Source organism: Perissodus microlepis, chromosome 18 (genome assembly GCF_051167445.1).
Source record: "Perissodus microlepis isolate ML-2025 ecotype Zambia chromosome 18, ASM5116744v1, whole genome shotgun sequence".
Lineage (NCBI taxonomy): Eukaryota > Metazoa > Chordata > Actinopteri > Cichliformes > Cichlidae > Perissodus > Perissodus microlepis.
Genome location: NC_140478.1, coordinates 3374282 through 3397741, shown reverse-complemented (window position 1 = coordinate 3397741; position 23460 = coordinate 3374282). Strand labels below are relative to the sequence as shown.

At 41.8% G+C, this 23460-nt stretch overlaps 2 protein-coding genes across 2 annotated transcripts in view; one reads left to right on the top strand and one right to left on the bottom strand.

Annotated features, from left to right (window-relative positions):
* Nucleotides 1-3125, bottom strand: part of pappa2 (pappalysin 2) — an 86850-nt gene extending 83725 nt beyond the window's left edge. Inside the window, exon 1 of the mRNA XM_084912719.1 lies at nucleotides 1163-3125. Coding sequence (XP_084768845.1) covers nucleotides 1163-2078 — 916 coding nt within the window. The 5' untranslated portion in view covers nucleotides 2079-3125. The remainder of the gene's footprint in view (nucleotides 1-1162) is intronic.
* Nucleotides 3126-8292: 5167 nt separating this feature from the next.
* cop1 (COP1 E3 ubiquitin ligase) lies at nucleotides 8293-22881 on the top strand. Its single transcript, XM_084912907.1, has 20 exons — nucleotides 8293-9030; nucleotides 9120-9179; nucleotides 10754-10851; nucleotides 11350-11414; nucleotides 11529-11648; nucleotides 15596-15664; nucleotides 15832-15891; nucleotides 16087-16166; nucleotides 16429-16492; nucleotides 16794-16908; nucleotides 17116-17251; nucleotides 17375-17518; nucleotides 17747-17855; nucleotides 17942-18023; nucleotides 18117-18233; nucleotides 19183-19300; nucleotides 19739-19863; nucleotides 19985-20145; nucleotides 20935-20979; nucleotides 21870-22881. Exons 1-20 carry the CDS (start codon nucleotides 8672-8674, stop codon nucleotides 21885-21887), a joined length of 2145 nt encoding a protein of 714 aa, XP_084769033.1. The 5' UTR covers nucleotides 8293-8671; the 3' UTR covers nucleotides 21888-22881.
* The last annotated feature ends 579 nt before the right edge of the window (nucleotides 22882-23460 follow it).

The window sequence follows — 23460 nt, the reverse complement described above, 5'->3', positions numbered from 1 at the left end:
AATACTCCATTTTTGAAATCATTTCATTGGCTCCAGTTCAACATAGAATTAACTTTGGAATCCTTTGATTGGTTTGGCTTTCTCAGTCTCATCATCAGGTGCCGATCTTTTAGCTGTTCCCAGAATTAAATCTATGAGTTCTTTGGAACAAGCTGACCTGAGGCTGATTAAAGCCGTGTCTACATTCAAAAACAAACTTAAAACCTTTTTATTCACACAGGCTCACACTTAATAACTGTGTGTGTGTGTGTGTGTGTGTGTGTGTGTGTGTGTGTGTGTGTGTGTGTGTGTGTCTGTCTGTCTATGCTGACTTGTATTTTATTTTTCTGTGAAGCTTGTTTTGTAGTGTTTTGCAATCTAATATGTTAAGCACAGTGACTTTACTGTAATGAAATGTGCTAAATAAAATTGCAATTTTAATTAAATTTACAACATGGACCAATATATATATATATATATATATATATATATATATATATATATATATATATATATATATATATATATATATATGAGTTACCTTAAATAACGACTTATGTGTAATGTGTATATTCTTTTTGTCTGTTTTCGTTCTAAATATTGAAATATGTAAGAGACTGGTTGGTATAATTAAGGGCATAAGTAGCAGATTTTAATTTTGGAAACAATTGACTTCATTAACTAATTTAATTAGTTCACTAACTTAAGAAAAAGAAATCTAAGGCAGGCATTTCCCCCTTTTTATTTCGCTCTGTGAACCTTGTGTAATTGCAGTACAGAGCGGAGTTACGGAAACACTTTGAATCAGTGAGCGTGTTTATGAATGACCGCAGTCACCACAAGGTTTGGCATTTTAATGATGTGACTTTTTATGAAAGATAATATTTCAGTCCAGGTGATTTACAGGATAGATGCACAGATTTGTAGATATTTGCTTGTTAGTTTAGTTCATCTGACAGATTAATAATCGGATGATTTCAGCGCCTGAGTTTGCCTGATCAGCATGTGATGTCTAGATGAAACAGTAAAAACCTCGCTTCAGTTTCAGAGAATTTCGTGCAACACATAACGGAAGACTGTCGTTCAAAGGGAGCGATGGCAAACTTTTTGTGGCATGTCATACATGGGTGTTAACTAGATAACAGTGGTACCTTTGATGTTGTAAAGAAGAGTTTACACCCACCTGCTATGACCGCGGGATTGCTCTGCCCTCCCTCTGCCTTCACCCAAAGCTCCAGGCTGAACGTGGCCCTCGGAAGCTCCACTCCCGCCGGCAACTTCACCTTCAGTTGTTCCCGACGCCCGTTGAAGTACAGGGCTGTCATCCAGGACGGGGGCACTCTTGGTACAGGGCTCCCCCAGGTGCCCGCGGGAAGCCCGTCTCCCTCTTGCACCTCGTCAGAGTAGTCCTCCGTGACGCTTTCGGGGGTTGCTGTGGAGGACTGGTCTTCATCTCCCTGCTGGAGCCTTTGGAGGACCTGGAGCCCCCTGGAATCCGTGGAGCTGAACGGGGCGACTTTCTCCCAGCTGGAGTTGCCCTCTTCTTCGTAGCGAAACGTCCCGTGGAGGCTGCGGGTGAACCTGGAGCGGGGGTCGCGAGGAGCGCGCGAGGGAGACACGGCGTCTTTGACAGACTGCCCACCGCTTGCGCCGACTTCATTCTGCTCCCTCTGGTTGTCCGTGGAGCTTCCGGGCGACCCGAAATATTCGCCCCCCTCTCTCCCCGCCACTATCTCGGCGTCTCCCCGGCCTCCCTTCTCCTCCTCCCCCGCAGGAGCGAACCCTCGCGCCCCGGCTTCCAACCCGCACCCTCCTGCACAGACCGCACGAGCGCTCTTAACAGTGTACAGCTCTCTCCGGCTCGTGTGCGTCCTCGTACGGGCCGCTGGAGGGCGTTGTTGGGTCGGGGAGTAAGCGCTGGGCTGCCGCCGGGACCTCCACACGCCGGAGACGGTGCAGGGTTCACCTGCCAGCCTGGACAGCTCGCGGTCTGCCTGCCGGGCCAAGGAACGTTTGTAGAGGCTCAGCGCATCGGAGCGAAGCAGCCACGTGTTAGCGATGAAGACGAGGAAGACAGCCAGTAGTCTGATCAACAGCATTTTCTCGGGTTAAGCGTTTGGCCGATGTATAAAAGGAGATTTCAGCCTTTTTTATTTTTAATATTTTTAACAAAGGAATCTCACACAGGCTGAGATTAGAGAAATCTGCGCATTTTTTCACAAGCAACAGAAAAAAATAGCTGTTTTTTCTGTCTTTTATGTTTTGTTTTGATTTTTTTTTTAACTGTAATGAACCTACTTAAAAAACAAAAACAAAAAAGCAATCAGATGAAAACATACATCAGTGCATCCCAAAGAGTTCGAGAGGACATTTAAAGATTCTCACTCAAACTTGAGGATTTTTAGAAGCTGTAGATTTGGAATAAAAGCAGGTGTTCAATATTGCTAAAGAATCACAGCAAAAATTCAGAGTTTTTGCGAAGTGAAGCTAAATCGCTGCTTGGCACACGTGTGCACTTTGCGCAGACACTTAGTGGGGACGCGTTGCCCCCTTTCCCGTGCGTGTCCGCAGTATATCTGCAGCCTCTGACTCTTTATTTCATCTTAGAGGGAAAAGAGCATACACCTAACTATCTGTGCAAGCCTTTCACAAAGCCCACGAGGTAAAGAAACACCGGTCTGATTTAGTATGTTAGAAATAATTATCAGCGCAAATGTTTGTTTTATGAAGAAGTAAAATTGGCAAATTTGTCTAAATCATAAAATCATCTGATATCTGGTTTCCCTCTTTGCTCAAGACCTGCTGTTTCTGTTTACCTGACCACTGCGGCATCAGTTTAGTGCGTCCTGTTCCAAAAAAAAGAAAAGAAAAGAAACATCTGACCGCAAGGTGGATCGGAGTAAGCACTGCAAAAGAGCGGAAAAAATAAAGCGCAGTGCAAAGTGCCAGCCCTAAAATAGCAAAAAGCCCCACTTGTTGAGCGTCCCTATAAATTCTGTAAGAGGACGAATGTGTTAGTCCATCAAAGTCAATCAGAGTTCTGCGTCTGCGCTCGAACTCCTCTTTTTTTCTTGTGCGTCTCTGTGCGCTCTTTGCTGCTGCTGCTGCTCCTCTCCACCGGTTTATGCAATTGTAGTAATATCCTCCTCCATTCACTCCTTCACCTCTCTCTCTCTCTCTCTCTCTCCCATTCTCCCGAGTCCAAAGGTTTTTATCAGGGAGCCCCTACCCGCCCTGACATCACCGGTAGGGGAAGTGTGGTGGTGGTGGTGATGGAGGAGGAGGGGGAGGTGTCCTACCCTCTCCCTCACACTTGAGTTTTACAAGGGAAATCCTCTCCTCTCTTCTTCTGCTGCTGCGCTGTGCATCACTCTGATCCAGAGTTGAGAGAGGAAAAAGGCTGTAAAGTTTATTTATACATTTATTATTCTTGTCCTGACCTCATCCATCCACCCATCCATCCATCATCACTGGTGGTGGGAGGAGTATCCTGGCCCTTTTACTCTAGTAAAGGTGGCAATGCAAGAGTGCTGCTAAACATGCAAATAGGCCGGAGAAATCCAAACCAAACGGCAAATATAGTTCATGTGATGTCCTTCTAACCTCTCAGGATGCTTATGAATCCACTGCATTTGTTTGACACCGGGTGTATTTGCGGAGGAACCAGCTTGTAAAAATTTGTTCTGCTACATGTGAGTAAAATTAGGCTCTCATCCTTCAAATGCCACCTCCATGGTGATTTACTTCAACTTGGGACTTGGAAATCCCACGGAGAGCAATGGAAAAAAATGACTTGGCTTGATTGCATGGGGTTAGCGTTATAGTCATTGGTAGGGGTTGGAACTGGGGTCATCACCGATGACGGCTTTGAACTCAGAGAGTTAAAGTGAGTTTAAAGTGAGGTCTGACGTCCTTCTCTATCTTGAAACATTTGTGCATCTGGTAATGTGGAGAATGGCCCAGGAAAAAAGTGCACTTGTGCGTCGGCAAGTGCACAAGCGCAACTTGCAAGTTTTAATACGTTATATTATACTATCTTATGCTATAATATTACATAATGTGTATTTACATTATGATATTCATAAGTCACGCAGTGAATTACTGTGTAAACTGGTGTCAGATTGAGTAGAAAACAATCGCAGCATAAGCTACAGTATAGGTTTTGTTGTCCATGTCTTCTTAATGGGACTCTCTAACCTGGCAAAGGATGAATGATGGTGGCTGGGATGGGGGAGGAGAAGTGTTTTCTCCCTATGACCCTCCCTCACTCTCTTTCTTTCCCCCTCTCTCTCTCACACACATGCATTACCCCTAAATGAAATAGGTAAAGTTTGAGTAACCTTCTCTCTTCCTTTTCCTTCTTCTCTCCCGCCGTCCCTCCCTTCCTCCCTCCCTCCCTCCCTTGCCCATTCTCCTGCAGTCTCACTCACACACTCACACTCTGGCTCTCTTCACTGGTACAGCACAGACAGGCACAACATCTGTCCTGCACGTGAAAAAGGTTGTTTTTTTTGTCTTTTTTTACCATCCAAATATGCTACCTGCTTTGTGCTGAACTCTTGTGCTCGTGTGGGCCAAGGCTGAAAAAAGGGGGTTAGGCAGAGAGGAAGAAATTAAACCAAGATGGATGATGGCAAAATAATGCAATGCACACAGATTTGTCTGTTTGTACGTAAATTCTTTGTCGTTTCCGAGCCAGCTCTGAAGCTTATCGTACATTGATGAATATCTCAAGCCATGATGAATACCTTGCAAATGGGAAGATAGCTTTTGGCATCTTGTGCAGGCCGTCTAAGTCAAAAGACAGGTGTCCTCACTGAAATGTTTCCAGAAGCTGCAAACAAAATCTATACTGATCCTTAAAAATCACTAAGAAGTGATATTTCCCCAGATGAGTTTAAAGTCTTGAAACTGCACACTGTGTTTTTTATGAATAAGTCATTATTTATCTTTTAAGTAGTAATTAAATCTTTAATAATAAATCCACAAAAAAAGGCCTCCTGTAGTCCACTTTTTTGTTGTTCCACACCTTCTAAAGTGTTGCCTCCTTCTTTCAGGCCCTGCTATTTTACTTTTTTTGTGAGGCTCAATTTGCCAACAGGGCCCTGGCTCAAGGTTGGAGATGGAAATGGAGGAGGAGGGGGAGGCCACCGGCAGTTATGGCAGGGGCCCCTGAAGGGGCAAAAAACGGTCCTAAAGAGTGGGAGGCAGGAATTCCACAAACGCAGCCTGCTAAACATTCAGCTTTCTCTGCTGCAGAAGTGCCCTTTGAAATCCAGCTGCAACTGCATTTGGAGGAAGAGGGGGACAAGAGAAATCAGAGGAGGAGGGGGTCTTTAAATTTCCAACAAAAACAGAGGATGGAGGAGAAGAGGCAGAAGAAAAAGAGAGGAAGAGAGCCATAGAAGGGAGTGGGGTGTCTGGTAGAGCGTCTGAAAGGGGGTGCTCCTCCGGGGCCTCACCCCCCACTGTAAGGGACCTCCACCGATTATCCTTCATCTCAGCTTGTCCGTCTTGACCCCACCGACCCCGAGGCCAGCTCCATGTCCCCTTCCCCTTGTGCTCTCTTTTCTACAAACGCACACACACACAACCTGGATCCTCATGCAAAAAAAAAGAAAAGAAAAAGGAAGAGGGGGGGCCCAATGGGAGAAAATCCAGGCTGATGCGGAGGACAAATGAGAAGGGGGAAGAATGAAGAAAAGAGTGCTTTTCACCACCACTGGTGTGAAATAGAAGTGGGGCAGGGAGACGGGCCGAGGGGGAAGACACATGAAGCACGGTGTGTGGACAGTGCTGCAGGTGTTTCACTCCAAGGATTCAGGATTCAGCAGTGAGAGTGTTCAAATCAATAGCTGCGACATTTGGGCAACATTTGCTTCATTGCTTGGAAGCGTCACACTTTCATTGCCCTTTTTTTTTTTCTTTCAAATTATATTTTCTACCGATCTGTAAAGCCTTGTTGAAATATGAAAAAAGTGACACAAGTTTCCTCTTTTTGGAGCTTTTGTGAAAACTGCATTGCTGCTGATATTAGCACAGTGACTTTCCATTGGCTTCTTCTAAACTCAGCATGATTCACCGCCTGCATGCAGCACAGAGGAAGCCCCTTTAACATGGTGGTCCACTCTCAGAGAAACTCATTTGCTCTTCGACGTACTCAGTAACTTTCCTCTAGCTGAAAAAAACGTACTCTCCATCCTAACTGAGCTCCATAACGAAACATATAAACTTCTTTCCGCAAACAAAAACATGGGAAAATCCAATGTTGTGCGTGCCTACGTGGAGGACCCCTTATTTGCCCACATGGAGGTAAAAATGGAAAAATCAAGTAGCAGGCTGGACAAACTGTGAGCGTGAATATGTTAGTGCTCCTCGGGTTCTATTTGCAAAGCTGCAGGTGGATGCCTGAATGACACGATGCTGTTTGTGTTGGCTCGACCCCTAGCTGCACTTTGTGGATGTGACCTACCTGCTTGATTTTTTATTTTTTAATGTAAAAAGGCAATCTGGAAAGAATGACAAGCACGGGAGCCACTGTGCATTTGTGTGGTGGACAGAAATCTCTGTAATATTTGGAGGTATTTCTTAAATAGAGACATCTGTGGTGCCGCAGATACACGTCTGATTCTTGAGATGTACTTACCTCTTAACTTAAAAGTAAATTCTGAGGCAGTATTCATGTGTTAAACAACTGAATCTGTGTTCTATCACAGTTACCGACTTTTATTCAGTAGCGGATGCTGATTACACAAAACTCTTCATTTGGTCCTCTTGTTATGGATTTTTATATGTGGCAACATTTTTAGATGTGTTTATCATTTCAACTGGATTTTTGCACTGAAAATGTCAGTGTCCTCTGAGGGAAGCTAACATCTGCATATGCAGTACATTTTAGAAAAAAAAAAGTAAAAATCTTTTTCAATTATAAATTTCGTTTATACAGCGCCAAATTACAACAACCGTCACCTCAAGGCGCTTTATAGTGTAAGGTAGACTTTAAAGTATACATACAGAGAAAACCCCAACAATCATACGACACCCTATGAGGAAGCACTTTGGTGACAGTGGGAAGGAAAAACTCCCTTTTAACAGGAAGAAACCTCCAGCAGATCCAGGCTCAGGGAGGGGCGGGGCCATCTGCTGTGATTGGTTGGGGTGAGAGAAGGAAGACAGGATAAAGACATGCTGTGGAAGCTGTTTGTAAAGTACACTTTTCTACCACTCCACACTATTACATCCCTCAGGTATACAGATTACTTATAGATGCACATAGCCTGTTCAGTCCAAGTGTGCGATATTTTTAAATCCCAGTCTTATAGTATATATATTTTCAAGATTTGTGTCATTAAATATCATGATAAAAAACAAAAAAAGAGTCTTTAATCTTGAATCTAGAACTGCAGATGACAAAAATGCATACATGCAATATGTGTCCCTGCCTGACGTTCTTTTGTTGTTTGTGTGTTAACTAGCTGCCCCACTAACTTTCATGGCTACATGTTGTTGGTTGAGTTTATGAACTGGACGTTGTCATCTTATTATATTTCTCCAATAAATCAATGAATCTCTGTAAACATGTCCGCCTGTTCATCTAATTTTCTTCAAAGCTTCTGTGGACATTATCTCACAACCTCCTTGCGTGATTTGAGCTTTGGATAGCAGCAAAAGCCGGTATGGCAGGAAGTTATAAAAAAGCTAGTAATTCTAGCTTCAGCTGAGATAACTGTGTTTCTCACACACTGTTTAAAGGGGTTACAAAAATAGAAAGAAAGCAAGGAAATAAAACAGCACACATGTTTAAAAGTCCATAACCAAAGTCATTTTTTTCTGTTGAATTACTATAACTAGACTTTACAATGTAGTACAGAACATGTGATAATAATAATAATAATAATAATAATAATAATAATAATAATAATAATCACATTGCAAAAAGTATTTTACAGAGTAACATAACATAGCATGAAGTGAAATAAATAAACTCCTTTTCCCAGTGTTGTTATTAACACTGAGAAAAGTCCCTGTGTTAAATACGAGGATAGTATTTAATTCAGCACTGCTACATTGCCCTCCAATAAACATTAATGTCTGTTTTTCATGGCATGGGTCATAGGATTATATCCTTTATGATACTACTTAAACGTACAAATGTTGTAAGCATTAAAACAGTTATAGAGACTAGGATTGGTATACTGAAAGCCAAATTAAAAGCTGTGCTCTTTTTTTCCTGAGTCGATAATTCCCTGAAGTGTACATTTCCACCAGCGCGGTTTAACTCCTTCTCGCTAGGGGGCGATAGTTTAAAACCAGGAGGTTTGCGGCTACCCGAGTAATCGAGGAAACTCAAGAGATTTCTCTCTGTTGCTAACAGTAGCTAGCCGGATAATCTTCTGAACAGTGCAGCCGTTCTTGTTTTGTTGGCCGGTACAGTGTTCGTGTCTGTTTTTCTCTTTAGATTCCAGCGCTCTTGGAATTCGCTGCTAGTGACAAACGTTGAACCAGACAACGACGGCCAACCTTTTTTTTTTCTCTCCGCTGGATGTTTGGCCATTCTTGTATTTCTCCCAGGATGTTAGCACATAAGCAAACCAGCTAGCTAGCAAATCTGCTAAAGTAGCCAAATAGCTGCTCTTTCCGGATGCTTTGAATAGCAACGCAGCGGATTTGGGGAGTTTCTAGTCGGCCTTGTATGATGTCAAGCAACCGGCCACAGCAAAGCGCTGCTGGGGCGAGTTCAGTGCCCAGCACAAGTAGCAGCAGCAGTAGTACAGGAGGCACTGGGAATACAAACGGTGGCGGTGGCAGCAGCGCTCCCACAAGTAATGGGAGCACTTCTGGAAATGTTGTGCCCTCACGGACCCTTGCAGCGGCCGGAGAGGGCGGCCTGTCAGTGCCAACTCTGGCCGCCGTGCCGTCAGCCCGGGGCGGCTTAGCTTCTCTCAGCAGACCGTCTGCGTCCTCTGGTAACAGAAAGAGATCCCTGCATCAGGCACCACTGTACAACGGTCTCTTGAATTCATACGAAGATAAAAGCAACGACTTCGTCTGGTTAGTTTTGTATTGCACTCGAGCTTTGGGGTGAGTTCTGTAAAAGTTTGAGAGCTGCACGATGACCCGGGCTTCTGCTTGTTTTTCAGTCCCATTTGCTTCGAAATGATAGACGAGGCACACATGACGAAGTGCGGGCACAGTTTTTGGTGAGTGTTTGTGTTGTAGAGAGAATTATGCACAGCAAAGTATTCGACAGTGTCCCAAATGCTGTAGAGCAACAAATGTCACAGACTGAAGGAACGAAGTTATCTTTAAGAAAAGCCATGCACTCTGCGGGCATCCATACTTACAGCTGATTACTTTAAAAAACTTTTGACAGTTTTTTTTATTTATTTATTTTTTAGTATTTTTGTTCTTGCATTTTGTTTTATTGTTTGGGCATGTTTCAATGTTACAGATGGGCTTCTAGAGGAAGTTCCAAATAGTCCTGTCCGTCACATCAGTGTTGCTATATTTTAATGACAATAACAACATCAAACCCATGACAATCCAAGTTTTGCACACCAGGCAAGCCTCACTTCTGCTCTGGTCAGACCCAAGAGTTTTTCTGACTCGAAATCTTGCAAAGGCAAGATTGGTTAAAGCAGTGAGTCTGTTTGGTGTACATTTCTGCGTTTTAGTTTGGGAGTTTAATAAGTAAAAGCAAGCTCAGGGTTAAAAACATGTCCAACTAATTTATAATCATGCTAATTTTCCTTTAGAGGAGGCCACCAATATTGTTTTGTATTCAAGGCGAAAATGAACCCTGAATTCAACTTTTCACTAATGTGGAAAGCCTGTAAAGGCTTTCTGTTTGTTTTGCACAGAGAATTAATCAGGATTCATTAGGCTAACATCAAAAAAGTAAACACAATGGCTATTGCCACCAGAATCAGTAAAATCTACTGGAAAGAGTGTTATTTTTGGCAAAAATCCTAGTTATTTTGATCGATAGTGAAATGACGGATATTTAATTTAGTCTAAAATAGAAGAGACTTATATTTTATTTAAGCACATTTTCTTTTAATTATAGAAAGTAAATGATTGAACTAAGTCATCCACACTGCATTTTGATAAGAAGCAAAAAGGAAAAGGTTGTGCTGAAAGTCAAAGTAAGGGAATTACTGCACAACAGATTCTGGCACAGGTCATTTCATCTCGGTTATGTTGTTTCAATGACAAGATGAGCCAAAATTGAATTTAAAGCGCAGCTCTATAATATACTAAAACACAGTGACAGTGTGACAGTCAGTATTAAACTGCAAAGTTGGTTGTAGTAATCTAAAAACAAAAAACCCCAAACAGCAAAAAACATGAACTAGTTTTTAATGACAGTAAATGGTTTAAAGCTGATTATAAGCCTGTAGACTCTTCAGCAAAGTTATGGGAAAGCTTAACGTGATTACTGGTAATCCACAGTTGGCTCAGTGTTCTTTATGGTCATAATAAACATGACCAAAGATCTAAGTAATAAGATCAGCGCAAGTTATGCCTCAGTTTGAGATAGTTTGTCTACTCTCTGGTGATGTCGGTGTGAGCAGATATCCTTAACAGGATCAGAGCGCTGGCTTTGAGCAAACCTGTTTTTGAAGGTCACATATAATCAGAAGAAGACCCAGTATGGGATGAATAAAGATTATTTTGACTATGAATCGTTTAAAGCTAATCTTGTAAGATCTTGGATTGAAATGTGGAGCTGGATATATCCATAATATCTATCTGTTCTCTCTCCATCCTGCAGTTTCAAGTGTATCCGCCAGAGTCTGGAGGACAGCAACAGATGTCCCAAGTGTAACTATATTATCGATAATGTGGATCAGGTCTACCCAAACTTTCTTGGTGGGTATTTTGAATTGGAGGGTTTTTTTTGTTTTGTTATGTTTTGGGTTTTTTCTAACAGTCAGATGATCAGCTCCTAAACTAATCATTTTTCTCAGAGCTTTTCATTTTAACTTGGACATTAAAATGTAGCTGTTATGGCAATTTTGCACTTCATGGTTTTTAAAATCACAATATTTGAATTGATTTGTCTTTAGCTCATAATCAGTACTAAAATGAGACTTTCGTATTTGAATGATGTCAAAATTGAAAGTTTTGTGTCATAAATGGGCCAAACAAAAATCTAAGGAAACACTTTGTGTAGGTATTTAAATGCATGATGATAAAGATGTCGCTGCCACTTTTCTTTTATTCATCACAAGTAAAATGTCTCTGCAGATGTGTTGTTCCTTAGCTGTGACAGTGTCTTGTTCTTTGTCATATACTTACTCCACCGGTTCTCCTCTCTTATTTATCCCTTGTCTACAACTTCCTCTGTCCCGCCTCACCGCATCCCAGTAAATGAACTGATCCTTAAACAAAAACAGAGGTCAGAAGAGAAGAGGCTAAAGTTAGATCATCCAGTGAGTACAGCATGTTCTGAAACTGATTTCATTTTTTTCTCTCCTTGTTAAGATGTCAAGCATCTTAAAAATATGTTTTGTTACTTGTAACTGATCAGTGTCTCTGACCTTCAGAATGGGTCTCGGTGGCAGGTCTTCCAGGATGTTTTGAGTCCTGATCAGGAGAACTTGGACCTGGCAAATGTCAACCTGATGCTCGAGCTGCTGCTTCAGAAGAAGAAGCAGCTGGAAGCGGTAAGTGAGAGGCTGAGCTGTGCATTTCTTTGTTTTTCACTTTTTTTAGCTCTTTAGCTTTTCATGGGTTTCAGTGGAGGTTTTTTTTTTTTCTTTAAAATGACGTAAAGTTTGTTAATGCAATCCGTGCAAACCGAGGAGGTTCATAATTAATGGCTATTAAGTCTTATCATGAAACTGATCACATGATCAGAGCTTGTAGATATAGGTCTTGTAGGTTTCAGTGAAAAATGCACAAGATGCAGTGAAGAGACAGAATTACAAAGGGTTAATTATTTCAGCACTGTACTGGTCTGTTGTGGTGAAGAGAGAGCTGAGTGTAAAAGCGAAGCTCCCAATTTACCGGTCGATCTACGTCCCTACCCTCACCTATGGTCACGAGCTGTGGGTAGTGACCGAAAGAACGAGATCGCGGATACAAGCGGCAGAAATGAGCTTCCTCCAAAGGGTGGCTGGCCTCTCCCTTAGAGATAGGGTGAGAGGTTCGGCCATTCGGGAGGGGCTCAGAGTAGAGCCGCTGCTCCACATCGAAAGGAGCCAGTTGAGATGGTTCGGGCATCTGACAAGGATGCCTCCTGGGTAAGGTTTTCCAGGCATGTCCCACCGGGAGGAGTCCCCGGGGCAGACCCAGGACATGCTGGAGAGGTTATATCTCTCTGGCCTGGGAACGCCTTGGTGTTGCCACGGACAAGCTGGAGGAGGTGGCTGGGGAGAGGGAGGTCGGGGCTTCTCTGCTTGGGCTGCTGCCCCTGCGACCCGGACCTGGATAAGTGGAAGAAAATGGATGGATGGATAATGATTTCAGCAAAAAGTCAAAGTGAATTTTTGCTGATGACTTGTTAATCCTTTTACAAGTTTTCTAAATTTATTCTTTAAATGTTATCACAAGGTTGTCACAGTGGAATACAATCAGTAATATAAAACATAATGGAAATGTTTTAATGGTAAATGGCCTGTATTTATATAGCGCTTTACTAGTCCCTAAGGACCCCAAAGCGCTTTACATGTCCAGTCATCCACCCATTCACACACACATTCACACACTGGTGATGGCAAGCTACATTGTAGCCACAGCCACCCTGGGGCGCACTGACAGAGGCGAGGCTGCCGGACACTGGCGCCACCGGGCCCTCTGACCACCACCAGTAGGCAACAGGTGAAGTGTCTTGCCCAAGGACACAACGACCGAGACTGTCCAAGCTGGGGCTCGAACCGGCAACCTTCCGATTACAAGGCGAACTCCCAACTCTTGAGCCACAATCGCCCACTGAATATCCACTGAATGTCCACTTTTTGTTCTGGAAAGACAGCAAATGAAATTTATGACGTCCAGTTAGGACCTTGTTGTTTTGGAGGCAGTGGGTTCTGATCTGTTTAATCTGAAACAAACAGAAGTTGTGTAATATTCTGAGTTTCTGATGACAGTGATCGACGTGTAGCGCAATAATGTGTTTGCTATCGAGGTCATCATTGTATCGGACCGCACTATTGAGGTGTTCCCTTTTACAGAAGGTGACAAACATTTAATAATAATAATAATAATGGATTGCATTTACATAGCGCTTTTCGGGACCCCTCAAAGCGCTCCAATACAGCAGGATGTCCATCACATTAAATACGTCACTCTGTCAGACTTCCTGGCAGAAAGAAGTTCTTTTGGGTTGCGTTAGACTTCAGATGTTGATAATAAATTAGGCATTGTATGTGTATATAGTACTGGTAGCAATGGTAAAGATGTTGCTTTTGTCAGAAGGTTTCTGGGCAGTTTCACACATCCCTTTTTTTTTGTTTTTGTCAGTTTACGTGACATAAAAAGAGAAGTAGGACTTTACATCCTTAGATTTCTTCAGCGCTATCTAAGACTTGCATTGATAATGAGATCTAAAATCCAGACCAGTTTTGAAATGGGAGTCTTTGCCTTTGAATTGCAAGTATGGATGCTACAAACACGTCTTTCAGATTTTCAGATGGCGCTACATGACGCTTTGAGCTTTCTCGCTGTCAAGCACGTGCTCGTCTTTCTGTTTCTTTTTCACACAAACACATGCAGTGTGTCACTGTTTGACTGTCATACAAACAGACAGACTCACACAAGAGCTAGCCCAGTAATTCAGCTGAGTTTAGGCTCATGTATTGGTGTCTGTCAGTAGAATGTCCAACCTAGTTCAGAAATAAGGGCTCCATAGTTAGCTGTGATATTGTATATAGTTAATGGTCTTCCTTTGCCTTGCTGCTTATTCTGCATACAGGACTCATTGCTGATTGATTGTTAGCATGTGTGTGATAATTTGCCTCTGGACATATTTCGTATCTGATTGGGCTTGTTTTTGTTTAGCCTGTCATTCTTCTTATTTAATCAGTTCTGATTTGCCAGTTTTGGATTCCAGGTAGATATTTCATATCAGTCAAATTTAGGTCCCTGCCACTTAACTGTGTATTTTTGATGTTTTGTTAGTATTCCTCCTGTATTTACGGTTGTTACTCAGCTATCCAAACCTTAAATATAATCCAAAAAACATCAGCATTTTAGATTTAATCGTCAGCGAATCTTAGTGTCCGTCTTAAATGTCAGCATCAGTCAGTGTGGGTGTGGTGGTGCTTTTCAGTCCTTGAGATGTTTGCTTTGGAGCTACTCTTTGGTTTTCATTGAAGATTAAGTAGAATTGAATAGAAATAGTCAGATATTATCTCCATCTGAAACCTATGACATGCTTTGAAAGAACACAGTTGTCATCAGTATTTGCCTAACAGCCAGAGACCCTTAGGTTTGGTGTTCTTGAGCATTTTCATGGTTCAATTGAAGGTTAACCAGAGGAAAGAGTTTACCACAGTGATTGGATCAAAAATGGTTAAATATTAAAATGAATATAAAACTCATACATTTTCCAATTCTGATATGTTCACACTCGAAGCCTGAAGTGTTTGAAGTTGTTAAAATATTCTATCACAGATGTATCAGCTTACGTTTTTTTGGAAAATGGTATCATTTCTTTACTAGCTAGCTAGCTAGCTAGCTAAGAAATGGTATCATTTCTTTACTAGCTAGCTAGCTAGCTAGCTAGCTATCTGGAGTTGGTGAAATGACAGATAACAGGGTCGCTTGGTAAAATATTGGTTAAAGTCTAAGATATAACAGACTTATATTTTATTTAAGCACATTTTCTTTTAATTATAGAAAGTAAATGATTGAACTAAGAAGCTAAAAATAAGGAAAACGTTGTGCTGAAAGCCAAAGTAAGGGAATCGCTGCAAAAAAAGATTCTGGCACTGAAGTTGTGTTGTTTATATTGTTTCAGTGACAAGATGAGCCAAAGTTAAAATTGAAATTAAAGCACAGCTTATAATATACTAAAACACACAGTGACAGTGTGACTGCCAGTCGAACATTGTTGGTTGCTGAGGTGTGATGTGCGACCTGCTGCATAGTGTGGAGTCTTTTTTTTTGCAGTGCACTTAAAGAAGGAAAAGAGATGCTCAATGTGACTGTGGGCTTTTTTTGGGAGGGGGAGGAGTCGATCAGGTAATTTGTTGCTAACGCCAAGTTAAAGTTAAGTAAATGTAAACATTAGCTTTGGGCTAGTCCACAGTTGTGAAAACACGGGTGAGAATTTAGTTGAACGACAGCATATTCACCAAAACAAGCTGCATTCACTGGCCGGAGTAGTTTGTGTGTGAACCTTTTCATGACAGGATCCTTCCCCGTTCTGCACAGCACTGCTTTCATTTCCTGTAGCTGGGATGGAAGTAAAGCCAAAGACGAAAGTACAACTAAAATGATAAATCACAAGCTTTAGAACTACTGTTATTATTTTGTGCTTTTCTGAGGATGAAAGCTGGCGTTGAACTGAGAACAAATGATATCTCGAGTGTCTTTTCAGCAGATCAGCAAAACTATTCTGTGATTTCAAGTAATACTTGATTATGTAAGCTGTCCATATCTCCACTAGGAATCCCAGGCAGCTCAGAGACAGATCCTCATGGAGTTCCTTAAAGAAGCCAGGAGAAACAAGAGAGAGGTACGGCTGCACAAATTCCCCACACAAAGCTGACACAGTGCTGAGAAAAGAGCAGTATTTGTAATGGCTGACACCCAGCTTTGTGTCAGTCCACCAGAACTCGTTAAGTGTTTGTAGGTGTTAACAAAGGCAAGCGCGATCAGTTGTGTTTTTGGTTTTGTTGGCAGCAACTAGAGCAACTGCAGAAAGAGCTCAACTTCCTCGAAGAAGACATCAAACGTGTTGAGGTAGGTAAACTGACAAAGCGCAGTCCAAAGATGGATTACTGTGCCCTCATTCACATGATGTTCTCATGTGAAAATACGGGGGAACAGAATGCATGATTATAAAAACATATTATGCTGTGAAATCACAAAACCCTGGGGCCACTCATCATCACAGCTTGAGATGGACAAACAAGTTATGTTGGTGTCATTTTCCAGGAAATGAGTGGGCTGTACTCTCCTGTGATGGAGGCTGAGTGTACTGTGCCTAATGTGGAAGCTCCCTCTCCAGCACCCAGGTAATGCTGATGTCTGCCGCATAATAAATGTGTCTATGCAGAACATAATAACACCATGTTCACCTTGTTCGTTTACCAAAATAGAAGCTCGTTACGAGCACAGATGTGTGCTTGCTCATGAAAATGTTTTGCCTTTTGCTCTACAACAGCTGCTTTGTCTGTATGGAACAAAGCCAGTGCATACAGTCGAGATGCCAGAGGCTTCAGCAGTCGCTGTGTGGTGTGACTTACTCCACGTCTTGTTTGTTTCTGTGTTGAGCAGTTGCAGTAGTATTATAGACCAACCCGACTACAACCAGCCTCCAGGATTTGGTGGAGCAGCCCAGGTACAGCGGAGAGGTTTATTTATTTAAAAAAAACAAATTAGCTTGGAGTAAAAACTGTTTCAGACAGGATGAAGTAACGGGCTGCACCAAGGCCCAGTAAAAGATAATTTTACTGGGGTTATAACTGTAAACCCAGCAAAGCTTTAATATCTGGAGCTGGAAATGGCTGGTGCATTTTAATAAGGGGGCCTGTCAAGTTTAGATGTAGCTTTTTAACACAAATGTATTTGGAGGAAAATTATAAATACACTCTGAGGTTTCTGGCACTACCTTCACTTTGCTCTTGGGACTGTTTCCTCAGGGAAAACGTCAGACCTGGTACAACAGCACCCTGGCGTCAAGAAGAAAGAGGCTCACAGCTCATTTTGAGGATCTAGAGCAGTGCTACTTCTCCAGCAAAATGTCCCGCATCACAGGTGCTGTTGTTGAGGGTTTAAACTGCTGTGGTCAGATCATTTTTATGGCGTTTTCATTTGCACACAGTTGGAAAAACTGGTATTGTTTCTTAAAGCAGGGCATCTGTGTTTAAGCTCTTAGTTATGGGCAACGACTCCATTTGTTTTTTTCCACAATGTGTATCATTCACAAATGCTGTGTTAACTGTGTGTGTGTTGTGTTTTCAGATGAGGGCAGGAACCTGAATCAGCTGGATGATTTTATGGAGTGTTTGTCAAAGTTCACTCGCTATAACTCTGTGCGGCCGCTGGCCACCCTGTCATACGCCAGTGACCTCTATAATGGCTCCAGTATCGTGTCTAGGTATAAAAAAGAAAAGTTTGATTTACGTATGACTGGACATCATCTTTTAGTCGTTTCATGACATTTTACCGTGTGTGTGATGAGCCCAATCACTGTCTTTGACCGTATTTTCCTTTGTTTCAGTATTGAGTTTGACCGAGACTGTGACTACTTTGCCATCGCTGGCGTAACCAAAAAGATCAAGGTGTTTGAGTACGGCACTGTGATCCAGGATGCAGTGGACATCCACTACCCTGTCAACGAAATGACTTGCAATTCCAAAATCAGGTGAAGGAAACTGATAAATGCGTTTCCTCTAATGCCGATCTCTTAGTAATCCATGTGAACACATGTTGAGTCACGTGCATGGATGCAAAATCTACATGATGCTTTTTTCCAAAATTGTGACTGTAAAAAAACTAATCATACAGTTCATGAAAAGAAATGATAACTTAGTTTGTAGTGAAATAAGCAGTGCCAAACTCGAATATTTCAAGTTCCTGTTGTCTGTTGCAGCTGTATCAGCTGGAGCAGTTATCACAAAAACCTCCTGGCCAGCAGTGACTATGAGGGAACTGTTATTTTGTGGGATGGATTCACAGGCCAGAGGTCCAAAGTCTACCAGGTGTGATGCTTGGAGCGCAGCTTCATTACGTTAGGCATTACATTAGTAATGATGGCTTTTTAAGGTTTCCTCTGCTTCCTTTCCAGGAACATGAAAAAAGGTGTTGGAGTGTAGACTTCAATCTCATGGACCCAAAGCTTTTAGCCTCAGGTTCTGATGATGCTAAAGGTAAGAGAGGGATGCAATATCTAAAAATAATGTTCCCACCATGTATCAGCCCTTATTTTTTTTTATGCATGCTCTTTTCTTCTTCTTCTTCAGTCAAGTTGTGGTCAACTAATCTTGACAATTCAGTGGCTAGCATTGAGGCTAAGGCTAACGTCTGCTGTGTTAAATTCAGCCCAACCTCCAGATATCATCTGGCCTTCGGTTGTGCAGGTGAGATGGAAATTAAAGATTTTCATGTGTGATTTATCTTGTTTGTTGTGACTTTAGTCTTGGTTGTGGAAAAACAAAGATTTTGAGATAAAATTGTCTTAAACCTTAAGCCAGGGTGATGTCAAAAAGCTCTGCCAAAATGCCAAAATCAAGTGCAAACATAGAACTGGACTTTCATTGGGCGAAAGCAGCTCAGAAGCTTTTGATTACACCGCATAGGTTGTACCAAAACCTTGTAACTGTGTAAACCTTGCATCTAAGGACACTTCAAGTGTCATTGAAGCTGGTGTAGCAGCAGGTTTAAATGTGAAGGTGCAGTGTCTGACGTCCGCCTGCATTTGGTTGGTATTTACTATGAGAAGTTAAGTCCAGACTAAATAAGGGGGGACAGATTTTACTCTACCCAGCTGTCTCCCTTCAGCCAGACAAACCTGGAGTATTGTTGTTGTTGATTTTTCTCTCACATCACTCTGGTTTCTTTGTTGTCAGCTACATTTCTTCACCCGGCACTGACTCTTGTGGTCCAGAAAAACTGCTGAATACCTTATTGATTAGTCCCCCAAGGAGATCTAAAGTTGTAAGAAATATTTGGTTATACACAGAAACACTGTAACACTGGATGAGCAGAGCGTACAAGCGTTATCCAGAAGTATCTTGCTGTGGCTTTATCCAACTTCCTGTGTCTCAACGACAAAGCCTTCTCAGCTTAGAGAAGGAAACTGCTCCTCGGCCTTGTAGAGGGTTTAGTGTCTGGGTTATCAAAGTAAGCAAGCAGACATGGAAAGCCATTCTGCATTTGAATGTAAACAGCACTAAGTCCAAATTTAACTGCACTTTTCTAAATGCTGTGGTGGCTCCTAAATGGAGCTGATCTAAGACTTGTTTTAATCTACGATTTTCCTCATGTTTCCCATCTGAACACATGCTAAACGTTGCTTTCTTCTCTTAGACCACTGTGTTCACTACTATGATCTCCGCAACACTAAGCAGCCAATCATGGTGTTCAAAGGCCACAGGAAGGCCGTCTCCTATGCCAAGTTCGTCAACGGAGAGGAAATTGTTTCTGCGTAAGTACATCTGTAGGCTTTGCATTTTCATTTAATATCTGAAAGGTTTCTTTTTCCTGCAAAAGAAAATATTCTGTAAAACCTGTTACTGTGTACTTTCTGCTTATAATATCATAAAGAAGCTGTCTAATTTAAACTGGGTTAAAGAGAGCATGAAACACTAAATGTATAAAGGCTAATTTACATCGTGGAGCCCTCAAAAACTGACATGGATGTAACTCTGTCTGTGAAGCTGGATTTAAGAAATAAGTTATAAAAATTACATTTGCATAATTACTGAAACACTGCCGAACAATGGAGAATCTTTCTACACACAGAGTAACCTTGAATCCTGATAAAATGAAAATGCTGGACTTGGCCCCAGTGGGTTATCACGCCATATCATCTAAGGCCCACCGGTTCCACATTGATCATTTCTTTCTGCACTGTTGTCTTCAGTTCGACGGACAGTCAGCTGAAGCTGTGGAATGTCAACAAACCTCACTGCCTGCGCTCCTTCAAGGGTCACATCAACGAGAAGAACTTTGTGGGCCTGGCCTCAAACGGAGACTACGTTGCCTGTGGTGAGCAGCTACTTCAAAGAAGACATTATTGTCAAATTGTCTGTGTTGCATCACTCCCTCAGTGGGAGAAACGATAACATGCTTAAATTCCATAAATACTTGTGTTTGTGTGTGTATACAGGCAGTGAGAACAACTCCCTGTATCTGTACTACAAAGGACTTTCCAAGACACTGTTAACATTCAAGTTTGACACGGTGAAGAGCGTTCTGGACAAGGATAAGAAGGAGGACGACACCAACGAGTTTGTCAGTGCTGTCTGCTGGAGGGCCCTGCCTGATGGAGTGAGCTCACCTCTATACTCAGTAACATTGTCATTGACTACACTTTGAAGGGTGCACTACAAAGCGATATTAATGGGTTAGTGAGGTCTGTCAAGTCAGGTAAAAAGGTGGCTTTCTTTTTCCTTAGTTAGATCACCATGGTAACAAATGTCCTAGGAGCTTGAAAAGAGAAGGCGACTGGTCTTTTTTTAAGGTTTTGAAGACATTTCACCTCTCGTCCAAGAGCCTTCTTCAGTTCTAAAACCAAAGGTTGCAAAACCTAGTTGGGGGTTGTACCCTTAGGCCAGGGGTGGGCAACTCCAGGCCTTTGAAGGCTGGTGTCCTGCAGGTTTTAGATCTCACCCTGGGTCAACGCATCTGAATCAAATGATTAGTTCATTACCAGGCCTCTGGAGAACTTCAAGACATGTTGAGGAGGTAATTTAGCCATTTGAATCAGCTGTGTTGGATCAAGGACACATCTAAAACCTGCAGGACACCAGCCCTCGAGGCCTGGAGTTGCATACCCCTGCCCCGCCTTCATCTGTGAGTGTAGTTTTAGGTTTTGTTGAGCCAGCTAACCCAAAGATAGCCTGCTTTGTTGGGACACCACACCCATAGTTTGTGGTCATACAACTGAGACGGTGTCAGTCACACCTTAAAATCCTGACACTTTGAGAAAGAATCCATCTGGAGTTTCTCACACAAGGATTGTTGTTTTCAGATCACACAGAATATTGTTCAAGTGTTGAGTATTAATCTACAGGTAATTAACTATCTGTGCTCTAAGTGTTACCTTTTGTTTTTCAGGAGTCAAATGTATTAATCGCTGCCAACAGTCAAGGAACAATTAAGGTTTGTATCATCTGTACAAAACACAAGCACAGGCCTACTGCAGCACTCAGACTGTTGTCACAGAGGGCACTGGACATTTCTGTTTGAAAACATGACATTTACATTGTAATCACGGCTGTAGCCAATTCATGTTCTGTCCTTTTAGTTGACTCATTTCTGGTATTTTAATGAGGCCGTCTGTTGAAGAAAAAAACTTTTGTAAGAGCGCGCTCAGGATACAAAAGTGTGAAGCCAAATACTAATAAGACATGAATAACACAAAAAATCCGATTGGATATATAGATCTGGTATTTATATTGTCGTATTTTGCTGTGTTCATTGTTGCATTCATTTTGTGCTCTGCAGATGGCTGTAGACGCTCACTGACAATTTGAACCAGAAATGTTCTTTATAAGATTCTCCATAAGACACATTCCTGGCAATATCCCAGGAATGAATTAGGAATAACTGTTTAAACACGCTCACAAATAAAGATAAATCCTTGTGCATCTGATCAAATTCAAGCCTGCTTTTGTCTGCTGTGTAATCGTGTTTAATCTTCCACTCTTGAAGTCCAAATGTCACCTCACTGGCTTCTGTTTGGAATCAAAGTACACACACAAAATATATCTAAAGTAATTATTTTTGTAATATTTTCCTGAACTGTTCAGTGTGGTAGCAGTGATTTCAGATCTGCATTAGTGATGTGCATTGTTGGGTGCCACGCTAGTCCGGGTGAACTTTTGACCCTTTTAAAAATGCCTCGTTATATAGTCCAACTGCTATATGTTAATTATTTTTGTGGTTTCTGCCTTTTGTCGTTTTATTATTTAGCTGTTGGAGAGGAGCTTTAATTCATTGCTTTTTCCCGTAACAACAAGAGGTCACAGGTGTGCGTTCTCTCTGCACAGGTACTCGAGCTCGTCTGAAGACGTGCAGTTTCTTCAGCAGGTGTTGGAGCTTTGACTCGTGATGCAGGGAGGCTGCCAGGCTGAGTAGCAACTGGAGATCTGAAATTGTCTCTTATTATTTTTTTCCTCTTTTTCTTTACTTTTTTTTTTTATGAGCTTATGTTTTTGGACAGCGGCAAAGACTACGGACCAGCAGGAGAAGATGTGCTGCTGTTTTATTGGGCACAAAGTGAAACAAGAGACTTTAGAAAGCAGTTTTGTTTCTTTTGAGCGAGGTTTTATTGGCTACAATAGAACACCTCTTTATGGTTTTAGGTCAAATCAAAACCTTTACTTTTTAATTAAGCTGCTGTTCTCCGGAATACATCCAGCCAAACGCTAAAAGTGCGATGCATTTTCTCCTTTTAAAGGCCAAAGCACAAGACGAAGTGACATGCAAAAATCTTCAAATGAAGCTTTTAAATCTCCTTTTGTTTGTCAGTGTCCAGCCCCCTGCACCTTTCTTTTTTGTGTAGCTTTTGCGTTCTCTCAGATTTGGGGGAAAAACATTTTTAATAAACCTGACTTCCATCCTGTCAGACGTATCACTGGTTTCTTTTCTGGTTTACGAGTGCAGAACGTGAGAAGTTGAGTGAACTGAAATGAGAAGCGCCTCTCTGTGCTGATATTTCTGTTTACCGTCAGAACAAAACGAAACTCAAAGCTTTTGTCTGCAATCACAACTCTCATGTAACTTCAGGCACTGGTCTGCAGTGTCGTGCAGAACTGGACTTTTTTTTTTTTTTTCTGGGGTGAACTATTTGTTGCTTGTTGAAAATAAAACCTTGCAGAATCTGTTCTTTTAAAGTAGCAATGGAATCGTTCTTCACATACTGTAGGTATCATCTGAGCTGAGCTGCATTGTAACTTCAGGCAAACTGCTGTCAGTTTCTGTGGAGCAAGACCTGCCTATTTTATGATAAGTGAGAGAGGTGTTTTGTATTTGTATTACTGAATAAATTATTTCGAAACACTTGGCATGTTGGTTCTTTTTTCTCTCTCTCCATATGATGACTTGATTGTATTCTTTTAGGTGATCTGTGTATAAAACTGTGATGGGTTAGTTGATCGGAATTGCAAGAAACGTTCTTGGTTATGGACAAGAGCTGGGACTCTGGTGACACTGTAGTCCTCCAGATGCCATCGATGCAATAGCACCCGTAAAACTCTTGTTTAAATTCCCTTGAAAAATTGCGCTTTCCTTGGGTTCACTTTGTGGTTTTCACTTGGTGTCCTATAAAATAAGCATTTACAGCATGGGGCTTTGCATCTTTCTTTTAATAAATTAGGGCAACAAAAGAAAAAAGCTGTTTCAAAGAGGCTCGGGTAAATAGACTGGTTCTTATATAGCACTTTTTCTATTCTATCTGATCACTCAAAGTGCTTTGTACAACATGCCTCATTCATACAAATACTTCATTCTATGTCAAATTTACATGCACCTTGGGGTTAGTGTTTTGCCCAAGGATGCAGCCAGAGATTGAACCACCGGCCTTCCAATTAATAGTTGACCCTCTCTACCTCCTGAGCTACAGCCATCAGTGGGACTGTC